This window comes from Cnephaeus nilssonii (assembly GCF_951640355.1).
Source record: "Cnephaeus nilssonii genome assembly, chromosome: 7".
Classification (NCBI taxonomy): domain Eukaryota; kingdom Metazoa; phylum Chordata; class Mammalia; order Chiroptera; family Vespertilionidae; genus Cnephaeus; species Cnephaeus nilssonii.
In genome coordinates, this window is record NC_137078.1 from 67,681,615 (window position 1) to 67,700,687 (window position 19,073).

The window sequence follows — 19,073 nt, forward strand, 5'->3', positions numbered from 1 at the left end:
GGCAAAGGAAGGAGAGAAGAAATCCAGACTTCCGAGTTCAACAGATCCAGGCTGGAATCCCCATGTCTCTTTTGTTCATATAAAAAATGGGGATGTTTGCCTAATTCTGAGAACTTAATCCTTTATTCTCAGAATTAAATGATAGTAAAAAAAGCTATGGTCCCAGATAAGTACTCATTTACAGCTGTGATGATGATGGAAGTGATGGCATGGAGACAAACCTAAATCCTATATAGAATTTTGAGGGCTGGATGAGAAAAGAGGGAAATAGCCTAGTTAAAGGGGAATGTGGGGGGTGGGTGGGTAAAGGCACAGGGATAGGTGTAAATGCAACAAGGCTGGCAGTGTGAATGTGGGTGAGCCATATGTCCTTTGGGGAAATCAGAGTAAGAGTGTCATGAAAGGGAGCATAGAGAACTACATCGAAAGCTTTGAATACCAAGCTGGAGGGTCGTAACCCAGTAGGTGATGGGGATCCCTGAGGGCTTTAGGCAGTGTGAGAGTGCTGGTGCATCCTGGGCAAGGAGCTGCCTCCCCCCACTCACACTGAGATGTGGGGAGGGAAAGCGAGTCACCTTCCCACAGGAGAGCTGCTGCTGTATTCATGTGAGCTAGAAATCTGACTACAGGGGAACATCGGACTGCACCTCGAATCAAAACACATGTCACAGAGGTAGAAAACATTTATTCCAGATCTTACAAGTCCCATTTTCTTCCTTTCAATCTCTTAAGAGAATCACTAGTTTTAAACCCCAAACAGTGAAAATCCCAGGTAACAAAATTAGCCCTGAATGCCACTTGCTGACCGGGCCTTAGTAAGGTTGTTTTTATTGCTTGCTTTTCTTTCAGCAATCTTAAACCCACATCCTCAGTGGGTCCACCCTGCACCCAAAAATTTGTTCTGGCCATAGGTGATGCCCTGCTACTCAAAGTAGGGTCCTCGGAGTAACCACATCAGCATCCCCTTGGGCCTGTTAGAAATGCGGATTCTCAGGTCTCTACTGCTCAGAGCTGGAATTTTAATAAGAAAACCACATGTTTCCTGCACATTAAGGCTTGAGAAGCACTGGGATTCCAGGAGTTCTCTCAACCACCAGGAAGTCAAAGCTGGTCTAATCTCTTCATTAAACTAATGAGGAACTGAGACCCAGAGAGAGGAAAGAACTGGGTTTTCCAAGGTCACACACACAGTAAGCATAATTGGTATCGTGAACTTAATAACAGTATACTATGAAGTATAATAAAAAGTAATTCCCCATAGCCGGCTGCAGATGAAGCACAGTAGACTGGGAGCCACCTGATTTCGGAGTCAACAGTGGCCAACTCACTCTATTTCTCTGCACCTCATTTTCCTTTTCTGGAAAAAAAAATTGATAAAGATGTGAAGGTTAAGTGCAGTAATGTATGCGGAATGTGTACCACAGTCTGGGTGCTCAGTCACTAGTAACTATGATAGTTCGGAGATAGGGACCAAAACCTGACTCTTCAGCATCCTGCCTACTGTCTTTTCTCCCATGGTACTCACAGAGTCAACCCAAATCCTACCATGGGGCACAGGTTCCTAACTTAACAGGAGTTCTCTCTGCAGGGCGGATGGCTCCTCTGGGTGCTCCCTCCCTGGCACCTGGCTCTCTCCTCCCGGGGCATTTAGACACCAACAATGGCTGCTCTCCACTAGCGTGTGTCTCACCCTAGAGCAGGGACAGTGTCTTTTCTCTCTGTCTGCCCAGAGCATATCATGGGAGGTGTGCTGGCAGGTGGAGGGGTCAGAAGAGAGAAGGGAGAACGGAAAGAAGGAGGAAGGGAGGGAGAGGGGAGCTGGGAGATGCTGGGTGTCGGAAGGCAACCATTTTACAGCATGATGGATTCGTTCAAAGAAACAGCTTGACAGTACGGAATTCATCTTTTCATGACTGTGACAACACTAATACATTTATTTCCCTCCTGAAATTAACTTTCTAATATTAAGAAAGGTCAAAATGAACTGCAGCAAAATGAGACATTTTGTCATTTTTAACAAATTATACCACAGTAGACTGTCAGGTTAAAGGGGTCGCCATTTTGAAATCTAAACGCTGCAGCTGGTTGCATAGTCAGAGCTAATGCTTATCATCTGCCCTTTTCCTGCCGACACACCTCTCTTCAATGATAAATCTCAAATATCTCAGCCTGCTATTCTGAGCCCCTTTAGAATCTGATAACTTTTAAAAAGTCCATTCCTTCCCCAAAGGGACACTTTATACCAGCCAGACCCACCTCCTTCCTTCTGCTCTCCTCATCCTCCATACTTTTGCTCATGTGATGTCTCCTGTTTGAACTGTCATCTCGCCAACTGTATCTACCCTTTCTCTACCCTTTCCATCCAACCCACTGGCTGGCCCTTTGTTCCTCGGGATTTGACTTGTTCTGGCCTGAGTCTGCCACTTCTGCTCTGTTTGCCTCGAGTTAGCCCTGACTGTGACTTGAACCATGAATTGCTTTCACCTCTCCCACACCTTGCTCTGCCCCATTTAGGAAAGAGTTGGTGGTCTGGAAGGGGACACTAAATATGGTGCCTTGTTAAAGAGGAAAAAGAGTAAAAGAAAACAGTGATGACCCTCTGCCTTGCTCCTCCTGCTCCTCTCTTCCTTCCTTCATCCATCTGTGTTCTCAGCCCTGGGCCAGACTAGGGCCCCCTGGAGTCAGAACTAAGAATGAGCCCTGTCTCTGTCTCTTGGGAAAGTTACTTCATAGCTGCACACCTGTGTTTCCCTATCTGCAAAACAGAACTATAATCTCTACCTCACAACATGGCAGTGAGGATCCCATGAATGCTTGTATGTGAATGTGCTATGAAAGCTGCATATCTCTGTGACAAGTTAGTGGAAAAATTATGACAAGACCCATGTGCTGGTGATGCATCCCCAGGGCCTAGAGGGCGCGTGCTCCCTGCTGATGGCAGTCAAAAGGCCTGGGTTTGAGTCCTGGCTCTGCAGTACTGTCTCCTAGTGTGGCCAGCTCCCTGCCTGTGCTCATGTGGTCTCTCTCTACATTCTCTTTCTATAAAAGGTGGGTTTGGAACACTTGTTCAGCTTCTGTAGCTCTGAAGTTCTCTGGTTCCACATAGAGCAAAGTGAGCTCCGAGAGCCTAGAAGAACCCTACTAATTCAAGGTCAAATGTGGCCAAACCAGAAGTTAGGGATGTGGACATCCTCAGGTGGTGCTGACGATCTGTGGATGAAGAGACACCCTGAGATGCAAACCTTCCGACTGTATCTGCATTAGCCGACCCCACTTAAGACCCGGCTTCTGATTTACCCACCCTGTCAGTCTGTGAATTTATTCTGGACTTCTCAAACCGAGCACTCCTTACAGTGGGGCAGGGTACCCAAAGCAATGAATGAACCTGGTAAGTCCATTTATAATGGCAATCAAACCTAAGATAATGCGGGTAATTATGAACATTTGTTATTAAAAGGTGTCATCATACTCAAGAAAAAACTAACTCAACAGAATTCCTCTCTTCTAGGTTGGCCATTTGTGTCTTTTAGAGATAAAGAGGAGACCCCTGGGAAATGCTGGGCCCCAGGGCTCTGGAGGATCACATTCCCTGGTATCTACTCTGCCCCTGGCGGCACTCCCTTCTGCTGCACTGGGGAATAGGCCTTGGGATCAGCAGATGTGACCTTCATTTCCTGTTCTGCCACCACCAGTTGTGGGACCTCGTAGGTTCTAACAGCTTTTCATTTGTTCCCTTTACCAGCTGACATTGTGCTGATGTGTTAGGCACCACGCTCTGGGCAAGAGAATGCAGAGGTGACAGAAATGTCATTTTATCCCTCAAGAAGTTCACATTTAGATGAAAAAACAAGCACATAAACCAATCACCATGATATGGAGGATATAAGTGTGCACCAGGAGAGATTATGGTGGAGGGGGGAGGGGGCATCAGGGTGTCATTCATGCTGAGCCCTGGCTTCCTCACCTAAGAAACAGGGACAATGGCATTCATTCCACACCGCTGTTATGCCAATCAGATGAGACAATGCCTAGCACTTAATAGAAGCTCAAGAAATATCAGCATCCCTCTCCCCTTCCAGGGTCCTGAAGAGGGCAGTACTTAAAAGTCAAAGACTTAGCAGACTGAGAAGGGCCCAGAGTAGGAAGAAAGGGCACAATTTGATCTTGGCTCTGGGGAAGGGGAGAGAGTCCCTGCTATGCTAACAAGGAAGGTGAGGAGTTGGCAGACATCCTAGAATGTTAGTCTGGATGTGAGTGCCTCTGGGACAGGAGTTTGAACAGAGAGGGTAGAGGTACAATGGATGGATGGATGGTTGGATGGAAGGATAGAAGGATGGCTAGTTAGAAGATGGATGCACAGATGGGTCCTGATTGATCCATGTCCTTCTATAATGTGGGTTCGCTGGCTTCACCCTAGAGACTGGCTCAGAGCCATGCAGTTGTCCCTGATGAGCTTGGTTTTGTTTTATAAAATAAGGTCCCTCCTCCTATCTGAGTGGCCAAGTTCCCTCCTCCTTCCTTGATTTCCCCCCCCCCCCCCCCCCCCCGCCAGTTGTTTTGTTTTTGTTTTGTTTGTTTGTTTTGTAAATCCTCACCTGAGGATATATTTTTTTCCCATTGATTTTTTTTTTTTTTATAATATGGAACACTTCATGAATTTGCATGTGATCCTTGCGCAGGGGCCATGCTAATTTCTGTATCGTTCCAATTTTAGTATATGTGCTGCCGAAGCAAGTACTCCATTGATTTTTAGAGAGAGTGGAAGGGAGGGTGAGAGATACAGAAAGAGAAACATTGATGAGAGAGAAACACACCAATTGATTGCCTCCTACATGCACCCCGTCTGGCACCGGGGATCAAGCCTGCAACTGAGGTACGTGTCCTTGACCGGAATCAAACCTGAGACTCTTCAGTCTGAGGGCTATACTCTAACCAAACCAGCTAGGGCTTTCCCCCAGTTTTAAAGTGAACATATACTTGTGGAAAAATTGTTGGGAAATATAAAAAAGCAGGGAGGAAGGAAACAACCCTAGTACCCAGAAATAGCACTGTTAACATCTAATTTACATCCATTCTTTTTGAGTGTTCTAAACCTGCTCATTATATATGTCTTAGCATATAATACACAGGCAACTTTGTCTTCAGTGTTTTCTTCAGTTAAAATTATAGTATAAGCATCTTTACAATATTATTAACTCTTCATAAACATCCATTATATGAATGTGTCGTGAATCACTTAATCAGTTTCCCACTGTGAGGCAGTTAGATTTTTCTTGGTTTTTCATTATTTATAAATAATTATCTGTAGACTTTCCCCCCAAAAAAATCCTTATTCACATTTCAGATTATTTCAGTCTGAGTTTCTAACACTGCAATTGCTGGCTGAAAGCTACAAACACAACAATATATTTTAAACCCCAGAAAGTCATAGTAACATTTTTCTCTCTCTTTTGCCTTCCACATCTTCCCTGTTCTCTGCAGGAGGGTTCCCGTGGCTCTCAGGAACAAGTCCAAGCTTCCCGAGGCAGCCCACAGTGCTTCCAATGATGATGCGGCTCTGCCTACCACCAGCCCCGCCCCCCCCCTCGCCCTGCCCTTCCCACATGCTCCCCCCAGTCCCTTGCAGCCAACTCCTCAGGATTCCCTGAGTGTATTCACCTAATGTTGTGTCCTCACACATGGGGCTCCCTCTGCCTGTAATGCTTCCCCCAGTCTTTGTCTAAACAACTCCTCTTCCTTCAAAACTCATCTCCGGAGGTTGCCTCTCCCTAAGTCCAGGTGAGCTGACCTGCTTTCCCACGTGGCACCCAGAGCCTTTGTCTATCACAGTGCTTACCACCCTGTCCTGCACTCAATGCTTTACCGAGTCTGGAGCCCTAGCCCAGGGATTTACAAACTTTTTAGCCCATGGATCCTTTATCCAAACACATTTCTTAGCCTAATAAAGGTGAACATCTTTTGAGACTCTATGTGCCTGGCAGAGTGCCTTAAGCAAGTCACTCCAGTTCATCCTCACAACAACCTCTAACAAAGGAGGAAACTGAAGCTTAGAAAGGTTAAAGAACCCATCCAAGACAGCAATGCTATCGAGGGTGGAAACAAGATTGAAGTCTGGGCCTTTGCCTGAGCTCTTAATCACAGAATTATCCTGCTCTGGTTAAAATGGAGAGGAGCCCATGGGAGGGGTCCTCAGGCCTCCTGCAACGACTCTCTTAAACCAGTTTGAAAACCACTGCTCTCTTCTGAATTATTGCTTCTTGAGGGAGGGGCTGTTCCTGTTTTGCCTTTGTATTCCAGCCTACAGTGTCTGGGCTCAGAAAATGCGTATTGATGGATAAAGGAATGGTTTTTTTTCTGCTTAAGAGCACAGGGAAGTTCCTCTTTCATCTACACACATTACTAGCTTTGAAGTGAAAGCAGCACTATGAGCTGGAATGACTTGCTGGGTGGGAGAGCATTGAGGTTCACTGGCCAGCCGGTCAGGCCGGGCCCAGGCTGTGAAATGCCTCACAGCCAGACATCAGGGCCAGCAACGGGATTGGGAGGTGGGCGTTGGTACTTTGGGAGGATGGGGCAATTTCTTTTCTTAAATATGTTTTTATTGGTTTTTAAATAGAGAGGAAGGGAGAGCTAGAAACATCAATGAGAGAGACACATCTATCGGCTGCCTCCTGCACACCCCCTACTGGGGATCAAGCCTGCAACCCGGGCACGTGCCCTCACAGGGAATCAAACCCAGGACCTCTCGGTCCATGGGAAGACACTCAATCCGCTGAGCCACACCAGCCGGGAGGATGGGGCAATTTCTTGATGAAAGGTTACACAGTCAGCTCTTACTGGAAGCAGTGATTAGTGTGGTCCCTTTCATCAGCTCTCTCCACCAGGGCAAATAATGGACTAATTAGGCATCTGGCTCACTTGATTTCCCAAGGCTAAGGCCAATTTCTGAAATGCAATGTGCTGTTTGATGTACCAGCATGAATTCATCCTGGGCTCGAGAGCCTCCCAACAGTAACAACTGAAAATAACTCGGAAAAGTTCCACACGTTGAACACAAGGCACCGGAAACGGAACCTGTGCCATTTTAGGCGGGCTTGGCTGAGTGCCTAAGCAGGTAGCGAGCTATATGCAAACCCCAACCTGCTCAAACCAGGGGATGGAAAGGGAGGAGTCCACTGGAAGGGGGAGAAATGGATGGGGTGGGTTCGTTGGAAAAGTTCCTGTGAGAGATGACCCGGAGGAACTGGAGTCGCTGGGTAAATAGAAGGAAGTTATTGCAGGAGTGGCGGGTTGCCCACAGAGACCCCTTTTTAGCTCATTGTGGCCTGGATAATTGGGTGCGATGGGACAGGGAAAATGGGGAGGCCAGCTTGGTCTAACCTAGACACCAGGGTAAAGGGGACAGACACTGGAGGCAGAGAGGAAGTGAAGAGAACTTCAACGTTTGTGGGTTTGTGATGGAGGGCATACAGGGCCGAGTTCTAACACTTGGGAATTTCTGAATTCGTGAGCTAGAGGAAAGGCTCTGTACGTGGGAGCTTTTTGTGACAAGGAATCAGCAGGGAGGAGCATGAAGGAGGACGATGAGCCCATGGCAACGCAGTGTAGTAAGAGAATTGCGGAGGTCTGAGAAAGTCCAGTGGGTTTCTTTGGGATGAGTCAGGGCTGTCCTGCTGGGAAACCAGGTCAGGAGAGGTAGCTACCAAGATTTCCCCAAACACTCATCATGTGCCTACCAAGTGTGGGCCTCTGCCAGGTGCTGTAGGTGCAGGCAGAAAGAGAGGGGCGCTGTCCATGAGCAGCTCAGACCATAGAAGGCAGAACTCTGTCACTGACACAGCAGAATGTGCACTTGTGGACCCAGCTCTGTGGGATGCCTGCAGACACCCAAACAACCGCCCTTTTGGAGAGACAGCATTGTCATCAATGCTTAGAGGGTTCTCATGGAGCCACCAGGGAGGGGCCCACTCTGCTCAGGGCAGCAGGGAGGTGCGGGGCAGAGCTTCTGCACTGGGTGGGGAAGGGGTTGTAATGTAGTTGAGACGATGGAACCTACCGTCAAAGGAGATGGTACTACGGCACAAGCCCATGGAATACACTCTCTACTTGCTATGGAATAAACCTCCAGATGAAAGGAACAAAGTCTACTAATACAGGGTATCCCAAAAAATGTATGCACACTTTAACAGCTGATAGCTGTTAAAGAAAAATGAAATGTATTTTTAAAAACATTCCCTTTATAATTATTCAAAGTGTGTATGTACATTTTGGGGACACCTCATAGTTATAGAAGAATAAGAAAATGAGAGTTCATCGTGGGCCAGAGGGTTCAGGGAAATCTTAGAGAAGGGTGGCCTGGAGGTGGGTTTTGAAGAAGAACTAGAATTTTCAGAGTGACTAAGTGTGTCTCCACTTGGAATACTTCTCCTCTTTACTCAGCAAATCTCCATCTTTCTTCAGAACTCTGTTAGGGTGTTAATCCCAGGTCTTAAGGAGTGGATTTCTTCTTTCCTGCCTCTCTCCCAACATCCATTCATGGGGGCAGGCGCCCTGTGCTGGGATGTCAGGGATATAGAATGACGAAGATGAAGTCTAAGCCCTCAGTGGGATCACAATCTGTGATGGGCATGGGAGCTGGAGGGGGCTGGGCAGTGAGGTGAGTACTATAATGGCCAAGTGCATAAAATATTAATAGCTCAATTTTTCATATAGTTACTATTGAAGGTTATTTATACATATATTATCTTATCCTGAGAGAAATCCCACGAGATAGAAATTGCTCATCCCAATGTACAGACAGGGGAAATAAGACAGAGCGTTTAACTGAACTGACTCAAGGGAAACCTTGAAGAAGCTTTGCTCATCCCATGCAGTTGAAACAATGTGCATCTAGTCAGTTGGCAAGACATATCCGGGGCCTTTCAGGATGAAAAGATGTGAGAGAAATTGAAGCAAACAACCAACTTGACAGGAATATTACTCTTAGGCGAGAGATCCATCTCTCCACTCTGCTTGCTGCCAAAGTCAAAGTTATAATCCAGAGAGTTAGAAAATCCATGCCTTTTATCACAGGTGGGAGAAGTTGCCCTTTAGAAAAATAATGATTTCTCTTAAAATTCCTTAAAGTTTCATAAACCATCTCAAACCTCTGTAGGAAAAACTGTAAAAATTGCATGAACCCAAAGCACTCTCTGTTCTCAGAGCTCCCTGCAGAATTACGTTCACTTCTAGTCTTTATTCCCACATTGAACCTTTCGCCTGGTGGTTATTTACTGATTTCCTGGGCCAGGTTGGCAGAAGTGGGGAAACACTGGAGTAGAGCCAAGTGTGTGACCGACACTGGTGGTGTGAGCACATTTAATCCATCCCAGGTGAAGGCTCCAGCAGCGGCCATTTCAACAGGACACCCTCTCCCCCTCCCCTAGGCAACACTCTCCCTTGCCTCTATGAAAGGCTTCACATTCACATGTGTTGGCCTCTTTGACTTGAGAAATAGCAGGTCAGGGATTTTTCTTCCCTGTTAGCAGATGGGCACACTGAGGCTTAGGAAACATCTGCATGTACTAAGCACCTGCATTCACTGCAGGCTGTCCTTCCCCCGCAGCTGCCAGGATTTTGTGCCTTATCATGGAAATCCTGCCTTTGTACATATAATCAGCAGATAACCAAAGGACGACATAGATTCTTGGAGCCAGAAAGGCCCTGTAGAGATCATCCTTCAAATCCTACAATGTATACACTGGGGGCAATGAGAGAACCGGAGAGGGGAAGAAACTTGCCCAAGAGTACCATGCACATGAGTTTATTTAAACGGTTCAGCCGCTCTGGCAGGGCCTCAGTGCTGTCAGCTCCTCTCGCTGCCACGAAGGCAAGCCCACTTGGTTCCAGCTGCTCCCTGCAGGGGATCTTTGGGATAATAAAGTCAAAGACATGGGGACCGAACAAAGCCTCAGTGAGACAGTCTGCAAATGGCCCAGGGGTGTGGTTTTCATCAGGGGGCTGCTGCCTCCTCTAGGGGTGGCTAACTTACTGCCATGATGAGCAAAGAATTTCCCACCCAAATGCCATGGCTGAGGCCACCGCCCACCTTGTTTACTTCCAAGTGTGTATGTGGGGTGAGAATGGGAGTGCCCCTGCCCTTTACCCATTATCCCCATCCTTCCACCAGCAGGATTCTCCCCTTCCTTCCCCGTCCCTGTCCTCAGGTTGTTGGGTATGAACACGCAGATGCCCCTTGGTTTCCAGTGAGGAGCTGCTATTGCAGGGCCTTCCTGTCTGGTGACTCAGTGACACCTCTGCTCACACTGCGAACAGACCTCATGGGCTGCCTCCTTCCATGGTAATTCAGTAGTGGACCTATGCCTGGCCGTGTGTGTGTGTGTGTGTGTGTGTGTGTGTGTGTGTGGTTTGTGTGATTATCTATAAATATATACTCATTTACTATTTTTATGTCTTTATATGGATGTATTTTCTGTTTTATGAATGTAAATGTATGCATTTTCTGCAAATTTCTATATTGTGCATGTATGTTTGTGTAGCAGGAGTGAGTGCTGGCTCTGTGTGTTTGATCACGTCGCCATCTACTCTGTCCTATCAGTGTGTTACAGTTTAGTTATTTATTTAATAGAAAGAGAGTGGCTTATCTTGAGGACTACAGGAGGTGACCAAGGAAAAAAAATAAAATAAAAAATAAACCCAGCCCTGTGTTGCTCTATTTTAAAAACTGCTCTGTGTTGTTATGGCAGCTAATTTTCCTTAAATGATTTAAGAAAACGGATCTGCCTAAAAGAACTGCAGTCAAGTTGTTATAGCAACACAGGCCTTTCTCCTCTAGGAAAAGGGGGGCCATCACCCCAGAGCATACAAACTTCTCTAAACAGCAACCCTTGGGGGATTCAGGGAGCACAGGAAGGGCAGGGGGGGACCCATTCACCTCCCAGGAAGTTCGGGGGGCTCTTAGCAACAGCCCCGACCACGCTCTGGTTCAGATCTCCTTGTCCTTCACCCAGACTCTTGCAGTAGGCACCTAGAGATCTCTCTTCCCCGAATTCCTCTCAGCTACTCTGATCCACTGTCCCCACCACAGCCTCAGTGATTTTCTGAAGCATATACTCTATTCATATTCATCTGTGCATTCGGCATTCAGCATAGTATCCTCCATGGAGCCACATTCTGTGCTATGTCCTGGGTGTGAATAGGTTGTGTGCTTAACTGGCATGTCAGGAACCTTGGCCTCTACCCCACAAGTAATGGGGAGAGAGTGAAAGGTTTTAAGCGTGAGAGGGAGACTCAGTTGGATTTAAATTTTAGAATGACTCTAGAGTATGTAGATTGGGAGAGTGAATGGATGGCAATACTACTCAGTGATCTCTCCCTTGCTTCACTGTGTTAGACGGCTCTCCATGGACTTATATTGATTCCAAGATTGAGAAAGGTGTTTGCTGGAATTTTCCTGACAAGTGGCGTTTTGTTTCATTGCCTTGATTTGTTTTTTTTTTTACAGTCATGATATTTAATTCAATTAAAACTCAATTTAAAAGAAGGCCTAGGACTTTGATTTTAATGAGAAAGGACCACTGGGCCATGGAAGAAGCCACATTCCTTGGCTCAATGTTCAGTTCAAAGTCATCCATGAGCTTCTGCACGTCTGCCCTCCCCTTCCCCACCCCGTGCTACCCTCCTGAGGCTCCCTGTCATAAGCCCTGCATACTGACCTCAGCAGCCAGGTCTCTCACCTCCATGCCATTGCTCAGCTTTCTCTGTAATGCCCTCCCCCTTTCCCTCATCTCCAAACCATAGCCATATGATGGAATATTACCCATTTGTAAAGGCCCAGTCCAAATTCCTTGAGAAAATTTCCTTCACCCTGGACAGTGTGGCTCAGTTGGTTGGAGCATCATCTGGTACACCAAATGCCACTGGTTCGATTCCAGGTCAGGGCACATGCACAGGTTTGGGGTTCAATCCTCAGTAGGGGGTGTGCAGGAGGCAACTGATGGATGTTTCTCTCTTACATGGAAAGAGTGAGGCTGTGAGTATAAAGGCCAGAAGCTGTCCTGGCAGCTCAGATAGCACTGGACAGAGTGATTATGATGACTATGTGACAGTCAAGGTCAGGAGAAAAATGCATTTAAAAGTAAGAGGGCAGACCCTTGGGGCACTGCAGTGTTGGTAACTGGACACAATGACTCTTAAGTCAAATGTTAATTTGAATCAGATCCAAATAATGTTTGTGGAGGATCTGCTATATATCAGGTACTGTACTAGGTGCTTTCACATAGCTTTTAAGTAGAGAGACCGTCATTTATCATCCAAACTGGGAGACTTTTAAGAGGAAAGGGGACAGTATTAACAAATATTCTAGGACCATGGTCGGCAAACTGCGGCTCGAGAGCCACATGCAGCTCTTTGGTCCCTTGAGTGTGGCTCTTCCACAAAATACCATGGCCTGGGCGAGTCTATTTTGAAGAAGTGGCGTTAGAAGAAGTTTAAGTTTAAGAAATTCGGCTCTCAAAAGAAATTTCAATTGTTGTACTGTTGATATTTGGCTCTGTTGACTGACCACTGTTCTAGGACAATAGGCATAAGCCACAACTGCTCCCAGGCAAGCTGAAATGTATAACCATCCTACTTGTAGGTCATAGTTGGTGTTTTTTTGGGTAATCCAACACAATTTGTAAATCTCTAGTTATGTGTATTTACTTGTTTATTATTTATTTCCCCACTAGGTTCCATGGGTTTCATTCACTATTAGAACCACAATGACCGGTGTATAGAAATTACTTGGTAAGTATTTGTGGAAAGAATTGGGTAAAAGACAGGACAAGGACAGGGGGAGACAGGAAGAGACCAAGGGAGCTGGGGTCCTGTTCCAGGCCAGCTTTACTCCCATATTAGTGCCAGGTCCTCGCCTGGGGCATAAAGGAGCCAACTTTCAGGAAGAGTACAGCCTGCACAACGAGCTCTGCATCCAAGTGCATTTATTAAGACCAACCAGCTGACAGTCAACCTATCTGTGGCACCAAGAGTGTCCTAACACCTCTGCAGCTCAGTCTTGTCTCATCTGTGTTCTGTGACATGGTGAGTGCCTGGCTGAAACCTAACCCCCTTCCTTAATCCTTCCCCCATGCCTTGGCTCCCTGGTTCTCCCCTCCGGGATTCTACTAAAACACCCCTTTGTTCAGTGGCCCCCACCCTGTCACTCCTCAGGCCTCTTTGTCCTCCCTGTGAATAACTGTTTCGTATCTATAAACCACAGTGCATTTGGCATAACAGGATTTGCCATGTTCAATCCAATTTAGTTCAGCATATAGTTATTGAATATCTATGATCAACCAGGTCAGAAAAAGTGTTGGAGCTGTGCTCTTTAAGAAGAGGTGGCAGGGGAAGAAAGCACTGTGATTCTATCAGGGAAACTGCAGTTAACCCAGAGGTCAGGTGGGCGTGGGCAGTGGGGAACCCAGGAGACAATAAACACTTTCTGGGAAACTTAGCAGCAGCTTCTGTCTGCCAAAAAAGCTGGTCAGGATGGCATCGAGGGTCCAGGGGAAGAACAGTGCTTGTGAGCACAGTTAACACCTTTTGTAGACAAGGAAGGAGGAGCTGGAGAAGGAAGCAAGTATAGGAAAGCAATGGCTACACAGGCACTGGCTAAAAAAGACTTAGGAAAGCCAAGTTCATAGGAGGATCAAGATAACAGTCAAGTGAATTACACTGCACCTAAGGATTTACTTTTTCTTAACCCTTGGTCTAATATATGCATTTGTTTTAAGTACACATTTTTGGCTCCTTCATCTCATGAGACCTCCACAACTGAGCCCAGTCTTTGTGAGGGCTGCTTAATATAATGCTGCTTTTTAATTTAGGACGTTTTTATGGACATCTTCAAAGAGTTACACTGATGCATCTCTGAAATACTCCAACTCTGGGACCTTTACTGTCTTAGCAATCACTACCTGTCACCTGGTGGCAGCCAGGGGCTCATAAATCACAGTCATCATCTGTAATCTTCCAAACAATTGAGTCTCCTCTATGCACCATTTTTGAGTGTCACTTAGCTTCAAGTTGAACACTTTTAGTAAGGCGAAGTTCACAGTGCACATACCCATTTTATCATCAGGCATCTCTAATTATTAAAAAGTTCTATTGTTCTTTAGGCCTTACTTCTGCCTTTGGCTTCCACCTAAAGAATGGCTGTCCTGTTCTCCCCAACAGCCCCTCAGAGGCAGAATGATCACAGTCTGTCACCTTTCTCTAAGTTATGAAATCTTAATGTATTCTATTTCTTACAAAATCTTGCCCCAATGAGCAAACTCAGTATGGACACCCGTTGCCCCCTTCTCTCTGGAAGAGCAGGCCCTCTGGAACAAGGTCCAGAGTACTATGCTATAGTCTCTTACCTGGTTTCCTTGTTTTAGGCGGGAATAGGTTCACAACCACTACCACACCCCCAAGTCCAACCAGGTGCTTCCAGCAAGGTCATCCTGTCCTTACAGAACCTTGCCTCTTGGGCCAAGGTTGACTTGCCCAGAGGTGGATGTGTCCTCCAAGCTAGGCCCTTCATAGTCTTTTTGGAACTGGGACTAGAAAATGAGAGTGGGCCCCTCTACAGTGGTGGGAGCCACTGGATATGACGTTTGGCACATGCTCCCTACAGGTGGAGGAGGCCAGCCTACAGCCTTCAATTATATGCTTTTTTGGGTAATCCGACACAATTTGTAAATCTCTAGTTATGGGTATTTACTTGTTTATTATCTACTTCCCCACTAGGTTCCATGGGTTTCATTTACTATTAGAACCACAATGACTAGTGTATAGAAAGTACTTGGTAAGTATTTGTGGAAAGAATGGGGTAAAAGACAGGACAAGGACAGGGGGAGACAGGAAGAGTACTGTTACTCTTCTAGTGAATAACCCATTAAACTAGTTCAAGTTGTATTTCTTTGGCTTGTAACCAATGAGCCCTGGAAAATATACTGGATCTGCTCCAGTATATTTCCTTCATCCCATGAGACCCCCACACCTGAGCCCAGTGTTTATGAGCACTTGGGTTTATCCAGTGCAGAGAAGACACGAGCAGACCTGGTTCCTCCCTGGTTTTGACCCTGTATTCCCAATTTGCAATTCCTAGTGAACTTCCCCAGTACAACACTGCTCTTTCCTGGGTCAAGCCTTAAGACCAGCAGCTGCCGAGGGGTTCGGTTACTCACTGGGTCGTTGTACATCTGGATGATGAGCTGTTTTACCCCATACAGGGTAGGGTGGGCCCATGGAGAGGGATCCAGCCAGTGACGGTTCAGGTCAAACCCCATCAGAGAGCACCTAGGCAATCCCCAAAGTCAGAGTCAGTACAAACAGAACAAGTCAAGCTGCTCACTTATCAAAACACAGTTGGGAGTAGCAACAGTCCTGTCACTGACCTGGCGTTTATTCTTTTGCCAGAGACATTTTTAAGCATTTCACATGTATTAATTCATTCATTGCTTTCAACAACCCTGTGGAGTCATACAAGGATAATTAACACTTTACATAAGAAGAAACTGAGTCTCAGAGAGGTTCAACATATTTCTGTGGCGGCCTTACTTCAGGGCCCATGCCCTGAGGCCACAGATACATGCACGGCTCCTAGACAGGGCAGCAGAAAACATGCTCAGGCCAAAACCACCAGCGTCCCCCTATTCCTTTCTCACACCCAGCTAGTTAGTCCATTGTCCCTACTTTCAAAATATATTCAGAACCCAACACCTTTGCATCACCTCCACAGATATCACCTTGAGTTTAGACCACGGTCCAGAGTATCATGCTATAATTTCTTATCTGGTTTCCTTGTTTCCACGCCTGCTTCCCTGGTTTTGACCCTGTATTCCCAATTTGCAATTCCTAGTGAACTTCCCCAGTACAACACTTCACCTTTAACACTATAGCCCTCCCCACACCCCACACCCCACACCCCATTTTCCACACAATAGCCAGTGTGATCCTCTAAAGACGTAAGTCAGATTGTGTCCCTTCTCCTTGTGGTCCATCCTGCTGACCTCTCTGACCTCAGCCCCTACCAGCCCCTCTTGCTGCCTCTCTGCCAGATACTGCCTCCTCTCTGCTCCTCCAACACCTCAGGTTCCTCCTGACGCAGGGGTGTTATACAGGCTGTCCTTCTTCCTGGAATTCTCTGCCTCCACATAGCTGAGTGACTGACTCATCCTCATTTATTTCAAATATTTGACAGAATGTCATCTGTTCAGAGAAGGTTACCTGCCCACCTTCTCCATACACTCCCTTGGGTATTAAAGAACTTCACTGGGGCAAATGTGATCGTGACTTCTGGTTCTCCGTCTCTCTCTCTTCCTCCTTTTCTTACTCCAGATCTGCTCAAATCCCTGCTCATATTTGGGAGAGGTACCTCCTTCAGGCCTCTGTCCCTAGGCCTCCATCTGCTGGGCTTGTACACACTGCAGGCACTTCCCAGGCCAGCACAAGCTCAGGTACAACCTCCAGAAACCCTGTGCTTGCTCCCAAGTCAAATCACAACTCTCCTCCTCTCCAATGCAGCCTCCCCCTGTCCCGAGAATGTCTCCCACCCTCATCCATCTTGCTTTCCTGATCAAGATTCGTCTATGGCTCTCCATTACCTGCAGGATAAAATTCTGCTTTTTGCAGGGTTTCCACCATAGTCAAATAGATAATGGCCATTATCTCTTTATCTGCCCAAATTGTCCCCTTTTTTCTTATCTGCCCCTCTGTCCCACTATTTTACACCCCCATCTTATTTGCCAAGCTCCTCTATTTCCCTGAGCAATACAATTGTATCCTCTCTCAGCTTACTACATTTGCATCCCCACCTATCACCCTACTCAGAAAAATAAAGGACTCCACTGGGGACCCACCTCTCCTTCAAGATGGTTGGGGTGGAGATGGTGAGTAAATAATAATGATTTCCTCCTATTACTTAAAATCAGCATGGTGGGGACCCTGTGGTAGATATACAATGTTTTGTGGGGACCGATGGGGAAAGGCTTCATTGAGGAAAAGCCATTTGAGTTGGGCCATGAATTTTTCCAGGTGTTGGGGACAGAAGGAACAGTGTAAGTAAGGAAAGGAACTGTGAAGCCCCCTAGGATGTTGGGGGAATGGCGGACAGTTTGGTTTGACTGAATCATAGAGTACATAGCGAGTGGGTGGTGATGGCAAAGCTGTGGAGGGAGATGGGGGTGAAGGGCCTTGAAATCCTGACAGGGAGTTTTGTTATTTTGTCTTTGCATCACTGTGCTTAGACCAGCCGGGTGCTGGTGTTGCCTTCTCATTGATTGCAATGAGAACAGAGACAGCCCTGCATACAGGTTACAACAACATCACCATCACCAACAAGGAAACACAATGGAGCATCCACTGACATTACTTTGCCCCAAGAGTTAAGTACTTTCTAAAAAAATCTATTTTATTGATTTTTTTTACAGAGAGGAAGGGAGAGGGATAGAGAGCTAGAAACATCAATGAGAGAGAAACATCGATCAGTTGCCTCCTGCACACTCCGCTCTGGGTATGTGCCCGCAACCATGGTACATGCCCTTGACCGGAATCAAACCTGGGACCCCTGAGTCCGCAGGCCAGTGCTCTATCCACTGAGCCAAACTGGTTAGGGCAAGAGTTAAGTACTTTACTAGTACAAAATACTTTCTCTAAGTTGATCTTGTGGGGCAGGTTCTACTATTATACCCATTTTGCAGATGTGGAAACTGAAGCATAGAGAGGTTATAAACAACTTGCTTGAGAAAAAGTGATGTCAGGGTTATTGCACAAGCAGTTGGACAGCCCCTCAGGGTGCATAGTCTAACGGGAGAAAGAAGATATACTCACAGGCTCATGTCCATTTATAATTCAGGACAATGTTGTGAGGATTAAATGACATAACACATGTAACCAACTTAATTTAGCACAGATTCTGGCACATAATAGCAGCTCAAAATGTTATACTGCTGTATAGTTTTATGCTACATCCTGTATGACTAATAACCTTGCAGTACACTGGGGGCTTGAGTGGACAGCGGACAGCAATGGTTAGGATGACATCCCATCTTTTCCTCAGTCTGGGAGCTGAGTTCATTTCTGTGCTCTGTGCCCTCCCAACATAGGAGGCATTTGTCCATTTTCTTTGGGGAATGCTGAGCATGGAACCTTGTGATTAGATGGAGTGTGTGTGGGAGGGTTCTCTTTCCATGGTTCCAAGATGATGAATCTTCTCCCACCACAGAGACATACGGGCCGATGCTCCCTCGTTGTGACCTGGCAGCCAGGATAGCAGCAGGGAACCCAGATCAGCTGTACCCGCCTAGACTTAAACTTGGACTAGGTGATGCAAGGCTAGAGGGGTCGCATGGCTACCACGGAACAGAGGTAGAGCATTCCTGCCAACAGCCAGTTTTTGTCCTCCAGGCCCACTCTCTTCATTGTTTCCCAAGTCTGGCTCTTCAGTGTCAGCTTTATTCTAAACCCCTTCCAACAAATTCCCTTTTTGCTTTAGTGGCTGGATTCAGTTCTTGCTTTTTTAATGGAAAGTATCCCTAACCATATGGCTCTGAAGGCCAATTTATTAACCACTCCATCAGGCCCCTGTATTGTCCTCTTCCCAGTGGCTCATCACCAGACAGGTGGGACCTCGGACTGAATGCTGTGCCCACAGAGCTTTCCCATCCCCTCCAGAGGACCTAAAAATTTGGAAAGAAACATTGTCATTGATAACAGGACTTAATCCTTAACAACTATATCCTTAGAGACAGTTAGCTTACCTACCGCTCTTCTGTCTCCAAGTAGGAATGTCCACAGCAATGTCTTGGCTAGGTCACCAGTCTGTTCCATGACACTTCTATGACCCAGAGCTCCCCACCTCCCACAGTCAACTTATCTCATTCTTAGACAGCTGTTAGGAAATTCTTCCTTCCTGTTAGCTGCAGTTTGTCTTCCAGGAACTTCCTCCCTCTGTTTCTGCCTCGTGCAAGTGGAGTTGCCCAGAACAAGGAGGCTACACTGTGAAGACCAGGGGCTCTGGGAGTCACAGTGAGGTTTAAATTTGGGCTGTA

At 46.5% G+C, this 19,073-nt stretch overlaps 1 protein-coding gene across 1 annotated transcript in view; it reads right to left on the reverse strand.

The window, feature by feature from the left end:
* AGBL4 (AGBL carboxypeptidase 4) overlaps positions 1–19,073 on the reverse strand; it is a gene marked incomplete at both ends in the record, with an annotated part of 953,795 nt that overhangs the window by 59,066 nt on the left and 875,656 nt on the right. The window contains one exon of the mRNA XM_079777856.1: positions 15,210–15,321. Within this exon, the coding sequence (XP_079633982.1) occupies positions 15,210–15,321 (112 nt within the window). The remainder of the gene's footprint in view (positions 1–15,209; positions 15,322–19,073) is intronic.